Source organism: Balaenoptera musculus, chromosome 12, assembly GCF_009873245.2.
Source record: "Balaenoptera musculus isolate JJ_BM4_2016_0621 chromosome 12, mBalMus1.pri.v3, whole genome shotgun sequence".
In the NCBI taxonomy this organism is placed as follows: domain Eukaryota; kingdom Metazoa; phylum Chordata; class Mammalia; order Artiodactyla; family Balaenopteridae; genus Balaenoptera; species Balaenoptera musculus.
Genome location: NC_045796.1, coordinates 72,840,682 through 72,861,628, shown reverse-complemented (window position 1 = coordinate 72,861,628; position 20,947 = coordinate 72,840,682). Strand labels below are relative to the sequence as shown.

At 37.1% G+C, this 20,947-nt stretch overlaps 1 protein-coding gene across 1 annotated transcript in view; it reads left to right on the top strand.

Annotated features, from left to right (window-relative positions):
* Window positions 1-5,629: 5,629 nt before the first annotated feature.
* The window catches only part of LOC118905188 (cytochrome b5 reductase 4-like), a 38,840-nt gene continuing 23,522 nt past the window's right edge, over window positions 5,630-20,947 (top strand). Inside the window, 6 exon segments of the mRNA XM_036871677.1 lie at window positions 5,630-5,786; window positions 7,946-8,006; window positions 9,417-9,474; window positions 11,083-11,176; window positions 12,987-13,019; window positions 14,981-15,103. Coding sequence (XP_036727572.1) covers window positions 5,711-5,786; window positions 7,946-8,006; window positions 9,417-9,474; window positions 11,083-11,176; window positions 12,987-13,019; window positions 14,981-15,103 — 445 coding nt within the window. The 5' untranslated portion in view covers window positions 5,630-5,710.

The window sequence follows — 20,947 nt, the reverse complement described above, 5'->3', positions numbered from 1 at the left end:
TAATAACTTTACATTGATTACATGTTGAAATGACAAGATTCTGGATATGTTGCATTAAGTAAAAATATATTATTAAAATTAATTTGACCCGTTTCTTGGTACATTGTTAATGTGGTTATTAGAAAATTTTAAATTATATTTGTGGCTTGCATTATATTTCTTCTGGACAGCACTGTTCCAGATCATAAATGTACTCTTAAAATTTTAATATATTATATTTTTTAAATAGTCACATTTTCTTTATATATATTTTTTTTTATTGAAATATAGTTGATTTACAATATTGTGTTAATTTCTGCTGTACAGAAAAGTGATTTAGTTATATATATACACACATACATACACATTCTTTTTTTTAATATTCTTTTCCATTATGATTTATCATAGGATATTGAATATAGTTCTCTGTGCTGTACAGTAGGACCTTGTTGTTTATCCAGTTCTATATATAAAAGCTTCCATCTACTAAACCCAACCTCCACTCCATCCCTCCCCCACCCCCTCCCCCTTGGCAACCACCAGTCTGTTCTCTATGAGTCTTTTTCTGTTTCGTAGATAGGTTCATTTGTGTCATATTTTAGATTCCACATATAAGTGATATCATGGTATTTGTCTTTCTTGTTCTGGCTTACTTCACTTAGTATGATAATCTCTAGGTCCATCCATGTTGCTGCAAATGGCATTATTTCATTCTTTTTTATGGCTGAGTAATATTCCATTGTATATATGTACCACATCTTCTTTATCCACTCATCTCTCGATGGATATTTAGGTTGTTTCCATGTCTTGGCTATTGTGAATAGTGCTGCTGTGAACATAGGGGTGCATGTATCTTTTTGAATTAGAGTTTCTTCCAGATTTATGCCCAGGAGTGGGATTGCTGGATCATATGGTAGCTCTACTGTTAGTTTTCTGAGGAACCTCCATACTGTTTTCCATAGTGGCTGCACCAGTTTACATTCCTACCCACAGTGTAGGAGGGTTCCCTTTTCTCCACATCCTCTCCTCTCCAGCATTCGTTATCTGTAGAGTTTTTAATGATGGCCATTCTGTAAAATAGTCACATTTTCTAATGGCATAGCCCAGTGTCAGGAATGTTTCTTCTTAATTTCTCATTGTTTTATCATGGCTTCTAATACTTTATGTTTTTAGTTTTCACAAGCACTTGCTGACTATAAAGCACTTAGAACCATAGATCAGTAGGATACTTTTGAGGTGGAAGAGGGATTTAGAGCTGTTCTAACACCCTCAGTTTAAAAGGGAAGATCCTGAGGATTGTAGGTATATGTACCTTCCTTAAAGGCTACAGTAATTTAATAGGAGAAGCCCACCATTGAGAGAAATCCTGGGTGCTTCCTTTTGTAAGGCAGAAAATCACCTCATTAAAGTTATCCTCTTGCAAATAATTTATTTCTCTTTGGTATATGCCAGTGGTTCTTAACCTGGGTTGAGTTTGCTCCCCAGTGGACATTTGGCAATGTCTGGAGATGATTTGGTTGTCACAGCTGAACTAGATGCTACTGGCGTTCCCGTGGGTAGAGGACAGGTCAGGGGTGCTGCTAAATGCCCTACAAGGCACAGGATACACTCCCACGACGAAGAATCATCTGGCCCCAAGTGTTCCTAGTGCTGACATGGAGAAACCCTCATGTATGAATTAGTTTTTTATTCTTGAATATGATGGTATTAGTGGCATCACTAATTGGGTGGGCTGGCTGCCAGCTGGGAGGTCAGCTTCTGTATAGTCAGTCAAAGTTCCCTCTTCTAGGAGCTACCGTTTCCTCATTGATAAAATGGGGACAGTTCAGGGCTCAAGTGGGTGGACAGAACCCAAGCTCAGAGGCTCAGTACGGGGGAAGCAAGACAGTTACTAGTGGAGAGAAAGGGGCGGGTGTCATGATGAAGTGGACTTTACTGGCTGAGCAGATTTGCTTTCTCAGCCAGGCTGCCTTCATTTGCTTTTGTGCTATAGGTCCCACTGTCTGAGTGATTCCTGCCAGAAAGATATAAGGGACAGGTAATTAAAAATGGGGGGTGAGAAGTCCCTGGTCAGGGGGCAGATGCAGGCCTGAGCAGGAAGTGGGTCTTGCTGTATGATTGTGACTGGCCAGTGTTTGGTTTAAGTTAGTATTTGTTTTGTTTTCAGAGAGAAATGATTGTTTTTAAAGTGTTGTTTTAAAAATATTTATTTATTGATTTATTTGGCCGTGTCGGGTCTTAGTTGCAGCACGTGGGATCCTTAGTTGCAGCACGCGGGATCTTTAGTTGTGGCATGTGGGATCGAACCCAGGCCCCCTGCATTGGGAGCATGGAATCTTAGCCACTGGACCACCAAGGAAGTCCTGAAAAATGATTTTTGAACATGTGTATATTTGTGTATAGGTAATACCAAATAAGGAAGGAGTGGTTAATCCCTCTGAGGATAGGACAAGAGTAGAAAATAACTAATAAACTGGAGAACTGAATAAAAAATGACAAGTATAGCCTTGAAAACAGAAAATACAAACTTCTAAAAATGCAGTATTTGCTGTGATTAGTTAAATGAATAGTGGAGAGAAAAACTGACCAGGAATAAGTAACTATATACTCTAGCACTTTTAGAACTTTTTAATCCTGGAATTTTTCAGAGTATGTGTTTGAACTATTAAACCTTTATTTTAATTCTGCTAGTAGACTACTTCTAGGATAAGGAGTAAACTTCTGGGCCTTGAAGTTTGAGAGATGTCCAAAATTTGAAGATGATTCAGAAGATACTTAACATAGATAAATTAAGGAGAGTAAAAGAGAAGGATAGTTTAGAAGTACATAAATTATTAAATTTTATAGAATTTGAGAAAAGAGTTTATGACTTTGGAAACAAAACCAAGAATTAGGCCTCAGTTGTGTTATGAAGAGTTAGTTCTCTTTAGAGATGAGGAAGAATTTCTGGAGAAAAATGGTTATTAAACACATTGTAGAGAACCAGGGAGTCTTCTGGCCAGGCAAAGCAGTAAAGGGAACATGGAATGGTACACTTTGGATTTTGTGACTAAGATCCCTGGTAATAAGACGGAGCTCCTATCTGATGGTTACGTGACAACGGCCTTTTGGAGTGAGAAAGGAAGATGGGGTATGTAGCTACGGATAAATATGACATTCAGATATGAAAGTGCAGTGTTTGTCTTCCTAGAATGTTTTTGTTCAGGGCCTCCTGACAAATGCATACATATTTTCAAAATGTAGCTAAAATATTATTTCCTCAATGAAGTCCTTTCAAATTCCAAGTAGCAATGCCCTCCCTCATCCCTGTCCTTCCATACCACCTTCTATATATCTCTTTTAAAATATTTGTCGTATCATATTGAAAAGACCATATTGAAGTTTTCAATTTAGTTCATTTAATTTTTTCAGTAATGCATTCACATGATTCCAGAATGAGAAGTGCCACGGTCATACCTTTGTCTCCCACCTACCCTTTTCCCTCCTGTGCACAGATGCAGGTAACCGTGTTATTGTGATCCTTCCAAATCATCTTTACGCATGTATAAGCAAACTGAACATATAGTCGTATTTTCCTAACTTTTTATCCAAAGGGTTTCATATTGTGTCATTATCCCTATTAAGATGATGGTCAACAGGTATTTGTTAAATGAGTGAGTATAGTAGTAAGACAGGGTTTGTTTGTTTGTTTGTTTGCTTGTTTTTTAACTTTCCTCATCCCAGGGGATCCTTCTGTGGCTCCACTTAGAAGAGGTAAACTAGATTGGGGTCACAATTAAAAATTGTCGCCAGCCCTCTTACCAAAGAAGAGTTGAGTGCTGATAGATCACAGCTCCAGCCTTCTGAAGGACTCTGACCTTTCCAGAAAGCAGAGGCTCTGATCAGAGTAATGCAGTCTAACCAATATTATAAGAAGATGCAAATTTTCTTGGCCATGGAGCCAACCAAATGATGGAATTACTTATCAAGACAGAGTGTTAGATTTCTTGTTAGAGAGGAAAGTATCTCATGTGCCTAGAGTAACTCTGATGTAAATGTGCTTAATAGTAAAAAAAAAAATACTCACTTATTTCTGTGACTCAGTTTTCAAAAAGAGTTACAAAAGTACACTAGTGGAGTTTTAAAGTTATTTTATATCATTTAGGTAGATGTTCTCTTCCTACTGGTACTTCTTGTATTAAAGAAAAAAGGACTCAGAAAAAAATGAATAACTTAGCAGGATCCATAAAGTTCTGACAGGTTCAAATCAATTCACATCAGACAGGAAGTAATCATATGAGATGACATATTTTTTCCCTAGAAACAAATTCCCTGGGGACAAGTTTTCAAAATCTGTGAGCCTCTTAGATAAAAACAAGTTGTTTTACATGATAAATGAGATTCATCAAACTGCCAACTATGTTGTACACTGAAACTAGGTTTCATTTACTTATGTTACTGTGAGTTTGCTATTTGTTCTAAGATATTGATAAAACAAATGATCACAACTGCAGTAGCAAAGACAGATGAAATTATATGAAAGTAAGTCAGCAAGCAGGGACATCAGTGATCCCTTGCAAACTAATGACTAGATTTTCATCTGGCAGTTGAAAAACAAAGCTCATTTTGAGGCATAATTTAAATGGTTTTTAGGTCCTGTGTCTTTTCAGAAAGTATTATCTCTCACAATGGCATGTTAAGAAAAATGGCACTTAGTTTCAGGGGAGATGAAGTTTAATCTTGGCTTTGCTGCTAAAGAGCTGTGAGGTTCATTCAAGTCCTGACCTCTGATTTTCAGCCTTAAATGAGGGGAGCGGATGATAATTTGGCGTATGTTGTTAAGATCCCTTTCAGCTATGAACTTATTTCGGTAAAAAGGGGAAAATAAAAAGAATGGTTATCTGACCTCCTTAATCATGGGTATTTTATAGCATGTGAGTGAAGTGGTAGTAATTATCGGATCTCTGGTTGATTGAAAATCAGAACATAAAAAAATTTGAAAGCTTTGATATACGTACTTTGGTTTCTTTTTCTACAAAACAAGATGATGTCACCTTAACAATTAATGTCTATCAATTTAGTTTACTACTTGAATATTTTGTGTTAGCTTGGCATTCTTTTTTTTTTTTTTTTTTAAACTCTGACAACTTGCTGAGGGTTTTATTTTGACATGGTTATAAAACTTGTGGTGATCAAAATATAATATAGATTTGTGAGCTGGCTGCCATCCTGAAAGAAAACACCCATTAAATTTTTTTCTGGCTTGTACCCCTAATGATTGATTGCACTGATATACAAGTGAAAGTCTTAACATATTTTCAGCATTTTGGCCATTTAAATTTGGAGTAATAATAATCATTTTAACTGCTCACCTAGATAGGAAAGATAATAAGGTGTCTTTCTTCGGGTTAATATATATGTTTCATATATAAAGTGTAATCTAATAAACTTTGGATAGTTTTGACTAATTCAGAATATGATGACAAGGACAAAACTTGGGTCTTTATGTGCGTTCTAAAGAAATTAACCAAGATATTACAACAAGAATGTCCAAAGGAGGAGGAAAAAGCCCAGTGAAATGGTAGACAAACGCCTGCAGAAATGGCCTGCAGTCTTCAGAGATGAAATTTCTTACTTAAAGCATAGGCCATCTGTTTATCAGCCTTGTTTCTCTCCTCAGGCCTCGGAAGAAAGCCCTTCAAGAAGAGGGCTGTTATCTTTAACTCAATAATATTAACCGATCTTCTCTCTGATGTTACAATATTCTTACCTAACTTTTTTTCTAAACCACTGTACAGACTATCATGAGGAAAAGAAACTCTTAAACGGTAAGTCATATACATTTATAGTAAAAAATGAATCATATTCACATGACTGTGTACAATATTGCCTCACAGAATTATTTGGGGTATTTAGATATTTTTTATACAAAGGATGTGTTTACTTGCCTAAGCTTAGAGGATTTGGCAGAGAACTTTGTAGATCCCTTATTGCAGCCCTCCTTTTTTTTTTATCTTTATATACTGATGTTTTTATTTTATAGGATGGATTTTTTTCAGGAGTGTAATTACTGTTTACATTCTTTTTTTTATATATATCTTTACTGGAGTATAATTGCTTTACAATGTTGTTATTTTCTGCTGTACAACAAAGTGAATCCGCCATATGCACACATATATCTCCCCATATGCCCTCCCTCTTGAGCCTCCCTTTCCCACCCCTCTAGGGGGTCACAAAGCATCGAACAGCCCTGACTCTTACCATAGTCCCTTCTATAACATCCCTGAACATGTGTTCATCTGCCCTCAGCTTGAATACTCATCGTGACTAGGAGTTCCACCCTCAGAGGCCAGGCTGAACGTGTCCCTCCCTCAGGCACGGGCGCTCTTCCAGTGTCTACACAGATGCTGAGCAGCCACCCTATTAATCTCCCCTCCTCTGGGCTCGGCGGCTCTGGCTTCCTCGGCCGTTCAGTATGACTTGGAATTATGACTGATACTGCCGCTAACCCCCCAAAAAAGTTTGGTATGACACTTACGAAATGCACGGGGCTACTCTGACTGAACCGTATCACTAATGTATGTTTAAAAATTGGGGGTTTTTTTCTCCCTGTTTGCACAAGAAAGTTATAGAAATTCAGCTAATAAGCTGGATTGCCAGATGAATTACCTTTTCTTTTTTAACTAGAAAAGATTGTCTTATTGTAGACTACTTTATGCAATTTGTGATGTAACACCTGAAGTTGTTTGTCTGATAGTAGCACTGATAGTATCTTTGGAGCTCTTCCGTGTTCTCAGAGTTTTCGAAAACAATGAGAAAACCAGAGCCTTGAAAATGCGACGTTGAGGACTTCCCTGGTGGCGCAGTGGTTAAGAATCCTCCTGCCAATGCAGGGGACACGGGTTCGAGCCCTGGTCCGGGAAGATCCCACATGCCGCGGAGCAACTAAGCCCGTGAGCCACGACTACTGAGCCTGTGCTCTAGAACTCATGAGCCACAGCTGCTGAAGCCTGTGTGCCTAGAGCCCATGCTCCGCAACAAGAGAAGCCACCGCAATGAGAAGCCCGTGCACCACAACAAAGAGTAGCCCCTGCTCGCCACAACTAGAGAAAGCCCGCATGCAGCAACAAAGACCCAATGCAGCCAAAAATAAATTAAAAATTACATCTTTAAAAAAATAAAAATAAAAATATAAAATTTGATGCTGGGGCACATTCACAAGAATGTCTAAAATGAAAAAAGACAGAATACCACATGTCAGCAAGGTGGTGGAGCACCAGGGCTCCCACACACTTCTGGTAGAAAGTGTAAATTGGTATGACCACTTTGGAAAACTGGGTAGCAGTACTTACTAAAGCTAAACATACACATGTCCTATATACCTACCAGAAATGTAGATGGATGTTCTTTAAGAATGTATGTACATGTACAATAACATTTATAACAGCACTCTACGTAATAGCTAAAAACTGCCCAAATGTCCATCAACAGGAGAATGAATAGATTCCGGTATATGGTATGTTCATACAGTGTAGTAATACTCAGTAATAAAAAGGAACAAACTGCTGACGCATTCAGCATCCTGGATAAAATCTCAGAAAGCTCCAGACCTGATTTATTGTTTACTATTAATCATGCTGATTTGACATTAACTGAAACGTCTATAGAGCTGGACCAAAAAAGCCAGACCAAAAGAGAACATATTTTATGATTCCATTTTTTATAAAGGCCAAATGCAGGCAAAAACTAATCATGATGTTAAAAGAATAGTGGTTACCCCTGGGGGAGGGGCGCTGAGTGGAAGGGGGCACAGGGAGGTGCTGGCTACAAGAGTATGTTTTACTTATGAAAATCCATTGAGTAGTACATTTATGACTTGTGTCCTTTTATAATATTTCAATAAGAAGTTTACTGAAAAGATGGGGGAGAAAAAGAAAAATGCTACATAGATGAACTGTAGCTATTTTGTTTATTTTTCTTTGTGAAGGCATGCTTCCCAAGAGCCAAGTGACAGATCCACTTGCCAAAGAAGGGCCTAGTTCTCCAAGGTATGCATTCTTGTTTTACTTTTTTAAAGCTTAATCAGTTCGATACCAAAATATACACATTAAAAAAATGGCTCTAAGTTTGATTTATTGCTTATTATATTAATTATGCTTCTTTGACCCAAGAACTGCAGTGCCTCATTTATCAGGCATTGTTGGAGAATGAGTTGTTCCATAAATATGAATTTTTAACATAACTGAAGTTTAACCCATTTTAAACACCACAACTTTAAAAAAGAACTATTCAGAACTATTTTTCCTGATTATAAAATATACATTCATGGTAGAAAACTTGGAAAATACAGAGAAATACAAAAGAAAGTGATAAAATCAGTTGTAATCCCATCAACCCTGGATATAGACTCTTAATATTTGGTTTATTCCACACAGTTTATTCATGTCATACCTATTTCCATACTATTCGATTTTGATAATACGGTGTTACAGTATATTCTGTGATCAATTTCCTATGTCCTGTAAGATTCTGCAAAAGCATTTTTTGTCTGTATTCTATCATATGATGGAAATTGATCATAGAATATCCATAATTTATTCAACTATTCTATTTTTTGTGTGTCTAGTTTGCTTTATCAGCTTTTAATGGAAATCCTTCAAAATGTATTGTACCCTGTCTTAGTAAATTAAGCAATCCGTGTATATTTTTGTTAATGATATTTCAGATGCCCTTAGGGTTATGTGTGTTATTTGTAGTCTTTCTCTTACCACCTTTCCCCCTATTGTGAGTCTATAACAGCAGCTTCTGGCTCTACTTGCTATACCTGTTAAATTATTTCATATTCAATTTTAAGTTAAGGGCCTCAGGATACCTCCTAGCATTCACATTGGGGGCCTGTATACAGGTAGTAAGTGCAAAAACAGAATCAATTTGATCAATAGCTATTACAAAACCGAAGACTTAGTTTTTCCTTAAGTTTTTACTGTTGACCATTAAACATCCTTGGTGAGTTAATTTCTTGAGGAGTAATAATATATTTGTGAGAGGGAGGAGTGAAGGTAATAAGCATGTAGATTTTGTCATGCTCCTTCAGAAAACATGTTGTGTTATTGCTCTGATAAAAGGAATTTTAGATGTGTAACCTTTATAAAAATTGCCTTGTCAAGGATGTTGTTTGTTTTTATCCAAGTTGGAATACATGGAAGTATAAGTATTTTAAATTGAGAAATAATTGCTTTATTATTTATTTCAGGGTAACACCACTGATTATTTAGAAAAGAAACTTTACCTAGAGAAATATATTTCTCACTGTAGATTTTGAACTATATGTTTTAAATCATATATTCATTGTGTCATATTTTATTTTTTTAAGTTGTATATATTTTAAAATTATATATTTAATGATTTAATATATGTTACTGCACATGATTATTTATTCTTTTTAAAATATTTTACAGCTATGACTGGTTCCAAACAGACGCTTTAGTCACCATTGTCATATATACCAAACAGAAGGTAAACACATTTTTAAGATCAGAAAAAACAAAAAAGTAAATAACAAATGTTAGCTATGCGCAGGTGTACTTTTCTAAGAGCTCTTCCTGTATTAACTTACAGCAACTCTGTGAGGTAGATCGTTTCGTTACGCCTATTTTACAGATGAGGAAACAGAAATTAAGTAATTTACCCGAAGTCACACGGTAAGCGGCAGATCTAGCGTTTTGAACCCAGGCAGGCTGGCTCCACAGTACGTGCTCTTAACAACCACGCCGTAGCGTCTTAGGGAAAAAACAGACTAGGAAGAAGCGTATTTCATGTGCTCTTCTGTGATGTTTTTTGTGTTTAATTAAGCATAGATAACATCAGTGAGAGTCCCAGTTTAACTTCACCATACGAACTAATTCCCTGCACTTAAATTGGAATTCAAGAGACAGGAGAGACTGTACTGCTGGAGCTTAGTATGCTTAAGCCACTAACGGGGTTCAGTAAATGCCCTCTGAAAACTAAAATTAAGGCGTTAATTCATTCACTCAGTATTTATTGAACCCCTGCTTCATTTGCAACACCATCGTAGAATTCAGGAATCTAATGATGGGCCAGATTCATAGAGACTGAACTCCCACCAGGCTTACAGTCCAGCTGGGAAATCAGATAAATAAGCAGGCAACTTACAGCATCTCCAGACACATCCTCCAGCAACTGGCAAGGTTCCCACACTTGAGGAGCTGTGGAGATTTAAAGACAAGTTCTGGCAGCTAGGAATTTCTGAGAATTCATGCTACTTCTGTAGTAGCAGAACCACATCTGAGCTGGTGAGTTCCTCCTACTCCTGCAGCAGGATTTGACGGCTCCACAGGAGTGACCAGCCTCTGCCTGAAAGAGCCAGGAGGCCCAGAGAGGCACTGCTTGTCCCGCCTTCCACTCCCTCTTGGTATTGTCTCCTAACCAAGCAGACCTGAACCAAGAGGACGGGGCCCGGCGAGGTTGGGGTCTGTGTGCTCTCATTGGTGATATCAGTGAAGCACAGAGGATGGATGATTAAGGGAAGGGGGAAGGTTTCTACGTGGAATAATGTATTCGGTGTATGGTGTAAACGATAGGCACCAAAATAACTTGCACCAAAGCTATGTAGAAATTAGAGACATCTAAAAATTTGTTAGTGAATTTATTATTATTATTTTGATAAGCTGAGCCTAAGAGGTTGTGTTATTTGCACAGTGTCACATAATAGTGGAAAGATAAAAATGAACGCAAATATCTTGGCTTCTTGTCTGATTCTAATTTTTTTTCCAAATTATTTATCCAACAAATATTTGAGCACCTACTTGGTGCTGAGCAATATTCTGAAGACAATATTCTGCCCCTTACACTTAGAGCGTAAAGACGAGTGTGTAAGGTAGACATTAAGCATAGACAAATGCATCGTTAAAATTGTGATATATGCTTTGAAGGAGAAGAACTGGGTTGTATGAGAGAGCAAAAAACAGTAATAATGTGTATTTAGCTTGTGGGTTCTGTAAATAAGTACCATATGAACTTCCACTGATCAGCTTAAAAGTATAGTAATAGGAGTTTGGTGAAAAGTTTACTTTTTAATGCTTCTCTTTTCGATTTCCATTTAAGGATATCAATTTAGACTCAGTAATAGCTGATCACCGGGATGATTCCTTTAGAGCAGAAACAGTTATCAAGGATTATTCATATCTTATACATATTGGTAAGTACCTTATTCTGTATTAATGGAAACAACTTTTGTTTCCTTTAGGTATAGTAGTTACTGGTGTAGAGTCTTGGCACCTATAATATTTTATGTGCCATTGTCATTTTGGTTTGTCATTTTTGATCTTTTTTTTCTGTTATTTCTTTATGCTAAGGAAAGCGCTAGCAAATGGCAGTACAACCTCACTTTTCCCAAGTTTAAACAATTAGGTGCGATCAAAATCAATAACCATATGAAACACTTGTTGGCCCAGCTTTGTAAGACTGTGTAACTTAATACCTACAAATAAATCTCCGGAGGCCTGCCTGTCATGTGCTCCCGCTGAGTAGACATCACCAGGCGCTGTTCTATCGGCATTCTTGCCAGCCGCAAGGTTATACTGTACCCCTCAGCTGCCTGTCCCCTCATGGGCAAAGACCTACCATACAGTTCACTTCTGTCTGTTTTGAGAGGTTACAGATCTATCAGGGGAAAGAAATCAGGACTAAAATCTAGAATCAAGGTAGCAGATTCTTAATGCATTTCTCACCCATAATGACTCTAGGAGTTCATCCTTTTCTCCTTTAAAGAAGGTAATGTTATTCTAGTTAGAAAGTAGAAATGAAACAAACCAAAACAGCAAGAAGAAAACTGTATTTTAAGCACACATTCTTATGTAGAGAACGTTTCATTTACTTTTGCGAAACAGAGACTGAAATTCTCCAGGCCTCAGATGACTCGAGATTCAGCTCATGGCTTTACCATATTAATGAAGGACCTTTAGTCCTGAATTTGATTGGAGTTGATAAATGTTTTTTCTTTCTTATTTTCCCCCCATTCATTAATCAACCTCAAATCTTAAACATTTCTTCTAGAAATACATGCTACCCTATTTTTTGCTAGCATAAGATCTAATATATATTGCCTCTTAGGGAGAGTTTTAATCAAAAACTCAGATGTCTGGAAAAGTATACATTATCCATTAGCTCTGGCATGATTTTTCTTTAAGGAAGACCTCTGTGTCAGCATTTATTATGTTTCAAATACTTTATGGCTGGTTCTGTTAACACTGTAGCTAACTGTATCTCGCACACATATAAAAAACAAACAAAAATTCCACAGTCAAAAATGTGAAACTCCTGGTTGCTAATATTAGATCAGAAGGACTAAAATAATGCAGAATTTTAAGTTCCACATAACTATATTAACACAGTGAACTTTAGAGCAGATGTTTGTAAAAATACTTCTTGCATCACCCTCTTCTGGAATGTAAGTTCCATAAGAGCAGGGCTTTTTCTCTTTTACTAACTGTGATAACTGTAACACCTGGAAAGTGCATAACACGCATAGATACCCAATGATTTTCTTTTTCAATAACTGAATGAATATTCAACTTGGAGAACAGTAAGAAAGGAAACGCTGAGCTAGACCCAGTCCCGGCCTGTATTCACACGCGCACGTGCACACCCTGGAGTATGTGTGTTTCACGTGCTGTCTCTCCCTGCCTTGCTCCCGTCTTGGTTTGTAGCATTGTCAATCTGGGACTATCCCTGCACCAGTGTGGGTTATCCACCTGTGGGCAATTGAATATTTACTCCTTAATTAATAGGGAGAGAAATGGAAAAATTGAAGATACATATTTAAGTAATTTGTCTCAAAATATTGTATACAGTATTTTGGTTGTGTTCAGTTTCTTTCTTTTGATTTCTCAGGATATGTTTGAGAGATTTGAAATGGTGCATGAAAGAACCATTTAAATGATCTTATATGGTGTTTGTAGACCATAGGAACTGAAGCTGGATCTTAACTGAAATTTTTTTTTCTCCAGCCCTAAGTCATGAGATTCAGGAAGATTTTTCTGGTAAGCTACCAAAAATAATTTATCTTTGTACATATACACACACACATATATATATACACACACACATGGAGGGGTGGACAGCATTTATCTTATTATTCATTTGTATATTTTCATGTTGCAGACAAGGACATGATGTTTTCTATATAAGCAAATACGTTAATTTTTAAATGTACTCTTTTCCCTCTGGTTTCAGTTCCCCCCACGCCTTTTTTCTTTCCCCTTTTTCATCTCATCTCTTTGCCCTTTCCTTTTCCTCTCCTTAGAAAAAAAATTCCTGTCCCCATTCTTCCTTCCGGCCCTACTCCTGACATGCAGCTTGTAGAAATATACTTGACCAGACCAGACAAATTTTTCTTAGGTGTATATATTCAAATATTTAATATTGACAGAGCACATTAAATTATGAATATTTCTGCATGTAAAACTACACAATGTGGATTTTACACAGCTGTTTAGCAATAGAAGACTCATCAAAGAATGGTGGTTTCTTGTTTTTTGTGTTTTTCTTTAGCTTTATTGAAATATAATTGACAAAATTACAATATATTTAAAGATTTAAAGTGTACAATGTTATGATTTGATAAAGGTATATGCTGTGAAAAGATTCACACAATCAAATTAACACATCCATCACCTCACATATTTACCTTTGTGTGTGTGTGTGTGTGTGTGTGTGTGTATGCGTATGAACACAAGTTCTGTTGTCTTAGCAAATTTCAATTATACCAGACAGTGTCATCAACTGTTGTCACCATGTTATACATTAGATCCTCAGACCTTATTTATCTTGTAGCTGAAAGTTTGTACCCTTTTATCAAGCTCTCTCTATTCCCCCCTCCCCCTGCCCCAACTCCTGGCACTATTTTGCTACTCTCTGTTTCTATGAGTGTGACTTTTTTTTTTTTAATTCCACATATAAATGATACCATGCACTATTTGTCTTCTCTGTCTTATTTATTTCACTTAATATAATGCCCTCTAGATTTATCATATGTCGTTGCAAGTGGCAGGATTTCCTTCCTTTTTTTAAGGCTGAATAATATTCCATTCTATATTCATATATACATGTGGTTTCTTGTTTTAAAGTACTGTCAGAGTACCTTACACCGGTTCTATACCTTCCCTTTTCTTTATGCCATAGTAAGTTCTATAAATTGTATAAATTAATCTCTTTAAAGTCAAGGACTTCTTATGTTTGTTAAGCTTTAAATCAGTGCTCATTGAATTGATTTGATTAATCTGTGTTTAAAAGTTGTTACATTGCTACTGAATTATGTGTTTACAGTGAGGAAGGACAGATTGTTTCTAAAGACAAAAAGAAATATACTTTAGGTCTTTAAAAGCACATTCAATTCATAAAATTTAATCAATTTTAAAAGTTAATTTTATTATTGTACTCATGTATTCTAAACTATTTTAAACATTCAAAAATAAAAAGAGAATCTAAAAGATTTTTAATTATCAAAGATTGACATGCACTTTATTGGGATTCATTCTCCTGAAGCTTTTTCTATGTTTATTAGGCTCAGTATTGGTTTACTGAATTCACTCATAAGAACCCCTCAAATCCCAAGAAATGTTAAAAGAGTATAAATTAAATTTGCTTTTGTGGATCCATTCAATGGCTAATTTGTATATTTAAGTTTTTTTTTTAAGCTATGTGTTAATTAGTTGTCATGGCTCTATTTGAGCTTGTATGAAAACTAGCATTATGTATTAGTTTGACCCTTGATAAATTAATTTGAAAGAAGTTAATCTGAATCTAACATAAACTGGATTTAACACCATATAAGGCATAAACAATTTTGATGAACATGTACACAGAATTTTATTTATCTCACAAATGCTCAGTGTCATTCATATCTGATTGGGACATTTGGGTTGTTTGAGAAAGATTGGTTTAAAAGTAAAACCTTATATTTAGTATCAATGAATACAAATGGAATTTATCTTCTTTTCAGTGCGAGTTGTTGAGAATGTGGGAAAAATAGAGATTGTCCTGAAGAAAAAAGAGAATACTTCTTGGAAATGCCTTGGTCATCCCCTGGAGAATCATAATTCACTTATTCCAAAGAAAGATACAGGTAGGCTGTGCTATTATTTTGAGTCCTGGGTTAATGAAAATGTTGTGTCAGTGGCTCAGTTGTATCGGAGTTTGGAAGGCCACTTGCAGTGAGCCAAAGTGTCCTTGTATCTCTCTCTAAGGAGTTGAAAATGGACATTGTGTCTGTTATCCTCCTTTTTTTTTAAGCAGAAATTAAATTTCTGACTCTGCTATCTAATGTTTAGACATAACAAAGGTCATTTGGTAATGATACCTAAATGTAGAAACCCACTCAAACTCTTGTCCAACCATTCACTCCTTGAGGTTTTCTTTTTTTATAAAAGGTTCAGAAACAAGTTAAGTTTATGCCTTGTAGGCACATCTAGTTTTTTTCTGTTAGAGAAGGCACATTTACTGTCTCTCTGCTTACCTAAACCAGTTTCTGAGTTTATTCCTAAAGGATGATACCATTCATTTCCTTCCTTTCTTTATTTTTTAAAGCTTTTTATGTAACTATAACATTTATAGGCAAAGGTGCATATTACAAGTGTTCTACTTGATGAATTTTCACAAAGTGAATGCACTCCATATTTTCTCTTTGGAAACTGGTAGGATTTGCCTCTTCCAAGTGTTTTGAAATTTCACAGTTTGATGTACCTTAATGGGGGGGTCTGCTTTCAACTTCTGTGCCGAATGTTCATCCTTTTTTGCTGATATTTCCATTACGGAAACTTAAGACCCTCAGGCCTGGGGAATACTGATATTTCTTCCCTCCATGGTCTGTTCTTACTTTTTAGAAATAGTCTTACTTTAAGCCTTCTTAACCAGTTCTCTAATTATCTTGTCTTTTCTCTCTCATTTTCAATTTTGTCCTTTTCTTCTACTTTTTGGGAGATTTCTTCCGCTGTGTCTTCCAGCTCTGCTGTTGTGATACTCATTTCTACTCTCATATTTTTAACTTTGGAGAACTCTTTTGATTTTTGTTCCTTTGTTTTAGCATCCTATTTTCTATCTTCTCTTTTTAAGAGTTATAGTGTTTGAGAGTTTTTGTCTCCCTGTGTAGCCTCTATTCCTACAGTTTGTATATTTTGGTCTGTCTTTCATATTAGATGCTTTCTTTGAATGTCTGCTGATCCTTGACCATCTGCTTGTATTTCAGGGTGGAACTCTAAAAGCTGATTGGAAACTCTGTGCATGTGGGTGTGGCTTGTTGACAGTAATATTTACTATGTGGCTGGATGGTTTCTTCGGGAAAAGTCTGACGCCGGTATTTTGTCAGAGTCTCTCGGGTAAACAGTCTTCTACCCCGTATCCAGCATTTCAGAAGTTATATGGGAAAAGAAGGCTGGGATATCTGTAAACTTAATTTCCTTTTTTTTGCCTAGTATACTATATTAGTCTACTAAGGCTGCTGTGAAAAAGTACCACAGACTTGGTGGCCTAACAACAGAAAGTTATTTTCTCACAGTCTGAAGGCTAAAAGTCTGAGACTAAGGTGCTGGCAGGGTTGACTTCTCCTGAGGCCCCTCCTTGACTTACAGATGGCTGTGTTCACATGGTCTTCCATCTGTGTGTGTCTGTGTCCCTATTGCCTCTTCTTATAAGGATGTCAGTCACATCGGATTAGGGACCACCCTAATGACCTCATTTTAACTTACTTTTTAAAATACCCTGTCTCCAAAGATAGTCACTTTCTGGGGTACTGGGGGTTATGACTTTGATGTTGAAAATTGAGGGGGACACAGTTCAGCCTATAACATATACCCAGTCTAGAGACCCTTTGTTTTGCCCTCTACGGAGAGAGCAAAATTCTGATATTTTGCCAGAATAGGAGAGAATCAGTCATGTGGCCATGTGAAGTAGGGGAGGACTTCAGAAAGCAGGGGAGGCGGCATCTAGGCTTCTTAAATGAACTTTCTTCCAGAAAGTGGTTTTAGCTCTGCCTTCACTCTGATTCTAGAGATACTTGGTCCTGCCAATTTCTGAGCCTCAAAGGGATCTCATATTACAGATGGGTTGATTCTTGGCTTTTTGTTTGTCTAGCTTCAGATTTAGCTTTACGGAGTCTACTGAGTCAGTTACCAGTCGCCTCTTTGCTTTGTCAGCTCCCAAACTTCTGTTGCTTTTTTATTTCTGTTCTTATTGTCCTTGCAGGCTAGGCCTTAAAAAAACAACCACACACAGAAAAAAAAAACATCTTTGCTGTTATTTTAGGGAAGGGTTAGAAGAAACTAACTGCATGTATTCAGTTTAGCATCTTTAAATATTTAAAATTATAAAAATATATTTGTGGATAGTATTTTAATTTTCAGTAAAGTATCACGTAGCTGTATTTTGAGTACGTACTGTGTGTAGAAGGCTATTTTAGGTATTGTGATACGAAACAAATAAAAGGCATCGGAAATTATTTTCCCAGGCGGAAGAAAGAACATACACAAACATGAGACTGAAGAATACTTGTATCAAGAAATAGGCCAGTAAGAGCAAGTTACATAGTGCAAACTTGAATGTATTCTAAGGTTACCTTAAGTGAACAAACAGATGCAGAATGAATTTGACCTTAAATGACTCTCCATGAATGAAGGAGGTGAATATCAAGCAGTGTTTGAAAGTGGCTTTAAAAAACCCCAAAAAACTATGAAGGGCTTCCAGGTATCATTACTGGGTACTTATTGTGCCAGACCTTTTGCAGGTGGTAGAGAAAGAAAATGTAAGCCATATGTGGGAAAGTTCAAATAGAGTCATTTTCCCAGAGCAGGAGATCTCAATTGTGTGGTATAAGGTAGAGAGAGAGAACATAGAGGAATAACTGAGTGATGCAGCAGATCAGAAGAGAATAGGTAAAAGACAGTGAAAATGAAAAGAGATATCATTAAAGTGAAATCTGTTTCCCTGAAATTATCTGACTCTCTAGTGATTGGAAAATCATAGCAAACCAGGTAAAAGCTAAGTCCTAGAAATAAATGATACTGAGAACCCAGGCTGACCTCCATTTGGAAATAGAATGAACATTGCTCAAGTATTCTTTTCTATAATTTCCTGAGGCTTTCCATGAACTCTTTCATCCCTGCCATAAATTTTGGCTTGAATCATGAACCACCGTAGTCTGCTTTAGCTTTCTTGTCTGAAATTAGAGCCATGCATGTATTTTTCAGTGAATTAGATTTTCCACTTTGGAAAATGACTCAGAGTTTAGGGGATTTTTTTTTTTTAATTTGTTTGACAGAATTAGCATAGATGATTTCTTCTTTGTTCCTTTCTCTTCCTTAAATCATGACAAAAACTATATGTTATTTTCCGCACTAGCAAAGCTGAATACTTACATGATCAGAGTATTATTATTAACTTGCTGTCAGTAGCTTCAAATGTTCAGTCTATCAAGTGGCTCCTTGGTCTTCAAGGAGGTTTTCATGCTGGCTTCCTCTTACTGAAATTTCTTAGTTTAAAAATTTAAGTTTGAGGGCTTCCCTGGTGGCGCAGTGGTTGGAGTCTGCCTGCTAATGCAGGGGACGCAGGTTCGTGCCCTGGTCTGGGAGGATCCCACATGCCGCGGAGCGGCTGGGCCCGTGGGCCACAACTGCTGAGGCCTGCGCGTCTGGAGCCTGTGCTCCGCAACGGGAGAGGCCGCGGTGGTGGGAGGCCCGCGCACCGCGAGGAAGAGTGGCCCCCGCTCGGCCGCAGCTGGAGGAAGCCCTCGCACAGAGGCGAGGACCCACAACACAGCCAAATAAATAAATAAAAATAAAAATTAAAAAAAAAAAAATTGAAGTTTGAAAATAAAGCATGTAAGTTGAAGACTTAATGCACTACCCTTTCATGTCAAATCTAGAATTTACTTACACAAAAGATTCAAATATAGCAAAGAACATAATCAGAGAAGAGAAACTACTTTGTTTTTACCTTTAATCCAGCTGTAATAGTTAGTAAATTAAATTATATGACTAGAACCAAACTACCATTTGTAACTTGGGCGCTTCCAATTATTTTCTTCTTCCCAAAGATGAATAAATGAAGATTATGAGTGAGTAGTTGTGTGTGTGTGTGTGTGGTGCCTAACGAACTTGTGTCTATTAAGAGTCAGAAACTAATAGATAATTGGATTGCTATTCCTGTATCCAACCTAAAGTTTATTTTAATTGTGATTGCCTTTAATATGGGAACTTAGATCACCAGACAAAGGCAGTTATACAGATTTGCCAGCAAACAACTCAGTAAATGAATATTGGGATACAAAATTATAAACAAGATTTTAAAAAATTGTGTCATAATTGTGATATGTCAGCAGCTGTTTATAAACCTCTAGGTTAAATATATATAGAATCTATAACTGTCTTTATAATTCAAGTTGAACTGTATGAAATCACTGATACTTATTTTTTAACCTAAAAAAATGGCAGTAGTTTCTCATTATTTGAACTATACTTTCATCAGGGCTTTCCTAACTGCTAACACCACACGCACGCGCGTGCCACACACACTGAAGTACTGTCTGTACGTGTAAATGTGCTTGTCAGCACTCTGTGAGCAGTCACTTAATTGAGGCTTTCTGTGGAGCTGTGATTCTGCAGGCAAGCTGTTCGCTGCCATAGTGAATAACAGCTCTCGTTGCAGGTGTAGAAAGATCCACCCTCACCCCTCCCCTCCCCTTCCTTGCCTGTGCATCCATGTTTCTTTGCTGCCTAAACAAGCATTCAGAATGACTGGAAAAGAAAAAAAATATTGTGGATAGCAAATAGAAACTTCACTGTGCTTTGTTCTCTTAAATTGTCTGCTTGGCCCAGCAGGTTGTAAAGTCGTTGCTTGCCCAGTAACTGTAAGATGCTTTGGCATTTTGCTGTCTTCTTCTTATTTCTAGCAGAATGGCCTGAATAAGAAGAAACACAGAATAGATGGGGCAGGCTGCAAATGAGTAAGAAATTATTTACTATATTAAAAGATAGAATAGAAGAAGTTTAAAAACTTAGAATTCAGGCAGTTCAGGCACTTCAGTGTATAATGTGGCTGAATTATTAGTTATTGGAACTGAGGAAAAGTGATAAGCACAGAAATGTTCAAATCTAGTGACAACCCTTGCTAAATGATGTGGACCCCATTGTCTAAGGGCCCCATTGAATCTAGTCTTGGAGAAAGAGCTTCCTTTCTCCTAACTTAATGCTAATATTTAACTCTATAAAATCCTCACTTTGAAAGAAGGATTCAGCTCACATCAGTCTAGGTGAGGTAGTAAAAGACCCTGAATACACTTTAGGTATATATATATTTCTTTTAATAATTTTTTATGTCTTTTTTTAATTAATTTATTTATTTAATTTATTTATATTTGGCTGCGTTGGGTCTTCGTTGCTGCGTGCGGGCTTTCTCTAGTTGCGGCGAGCGGGGACCACTCTTCGTTGAGGTGCGCAGGCTTCTCATTGCAGTGGCTTCTCTTGTTGCGGAGCGTGGGCTCTAGGCACGCGGGCTTCAGTAGTTGTGGCATGCGGGCTCACTAGTTGTGGCTCGCGGGCTCTAGAGCGCAGGCTCAGTAGTTGTGGTGCATGGGCTTAGTTGCTCCGCGGCATGTGGGATCTTCCCGGACCAGGGCTCAAACCCGTGGCCCCTGCATTGGCAGGTGGATTCCTAACCACTGTGCCACCAGGGAAGCCCACTTTAGGTATATTTTTAACAGTAATAGTTAAAACAGAAAGGATCCTATGCTTTATTGTCAATTTACTAATACTGCTTCATTAGGTTTTACCCCAGTATACGGAAAAATGTGTGCCCATACACGTTTATCATCCTAGTGTTTGAAGCTGTGTTATGAACGTATTCTTATTCATATATTCAAGAGTGGTCTGGGTGAGGATGATAAAACTATACTACTAGAGGTTAAGTGGAAGTTTTACCA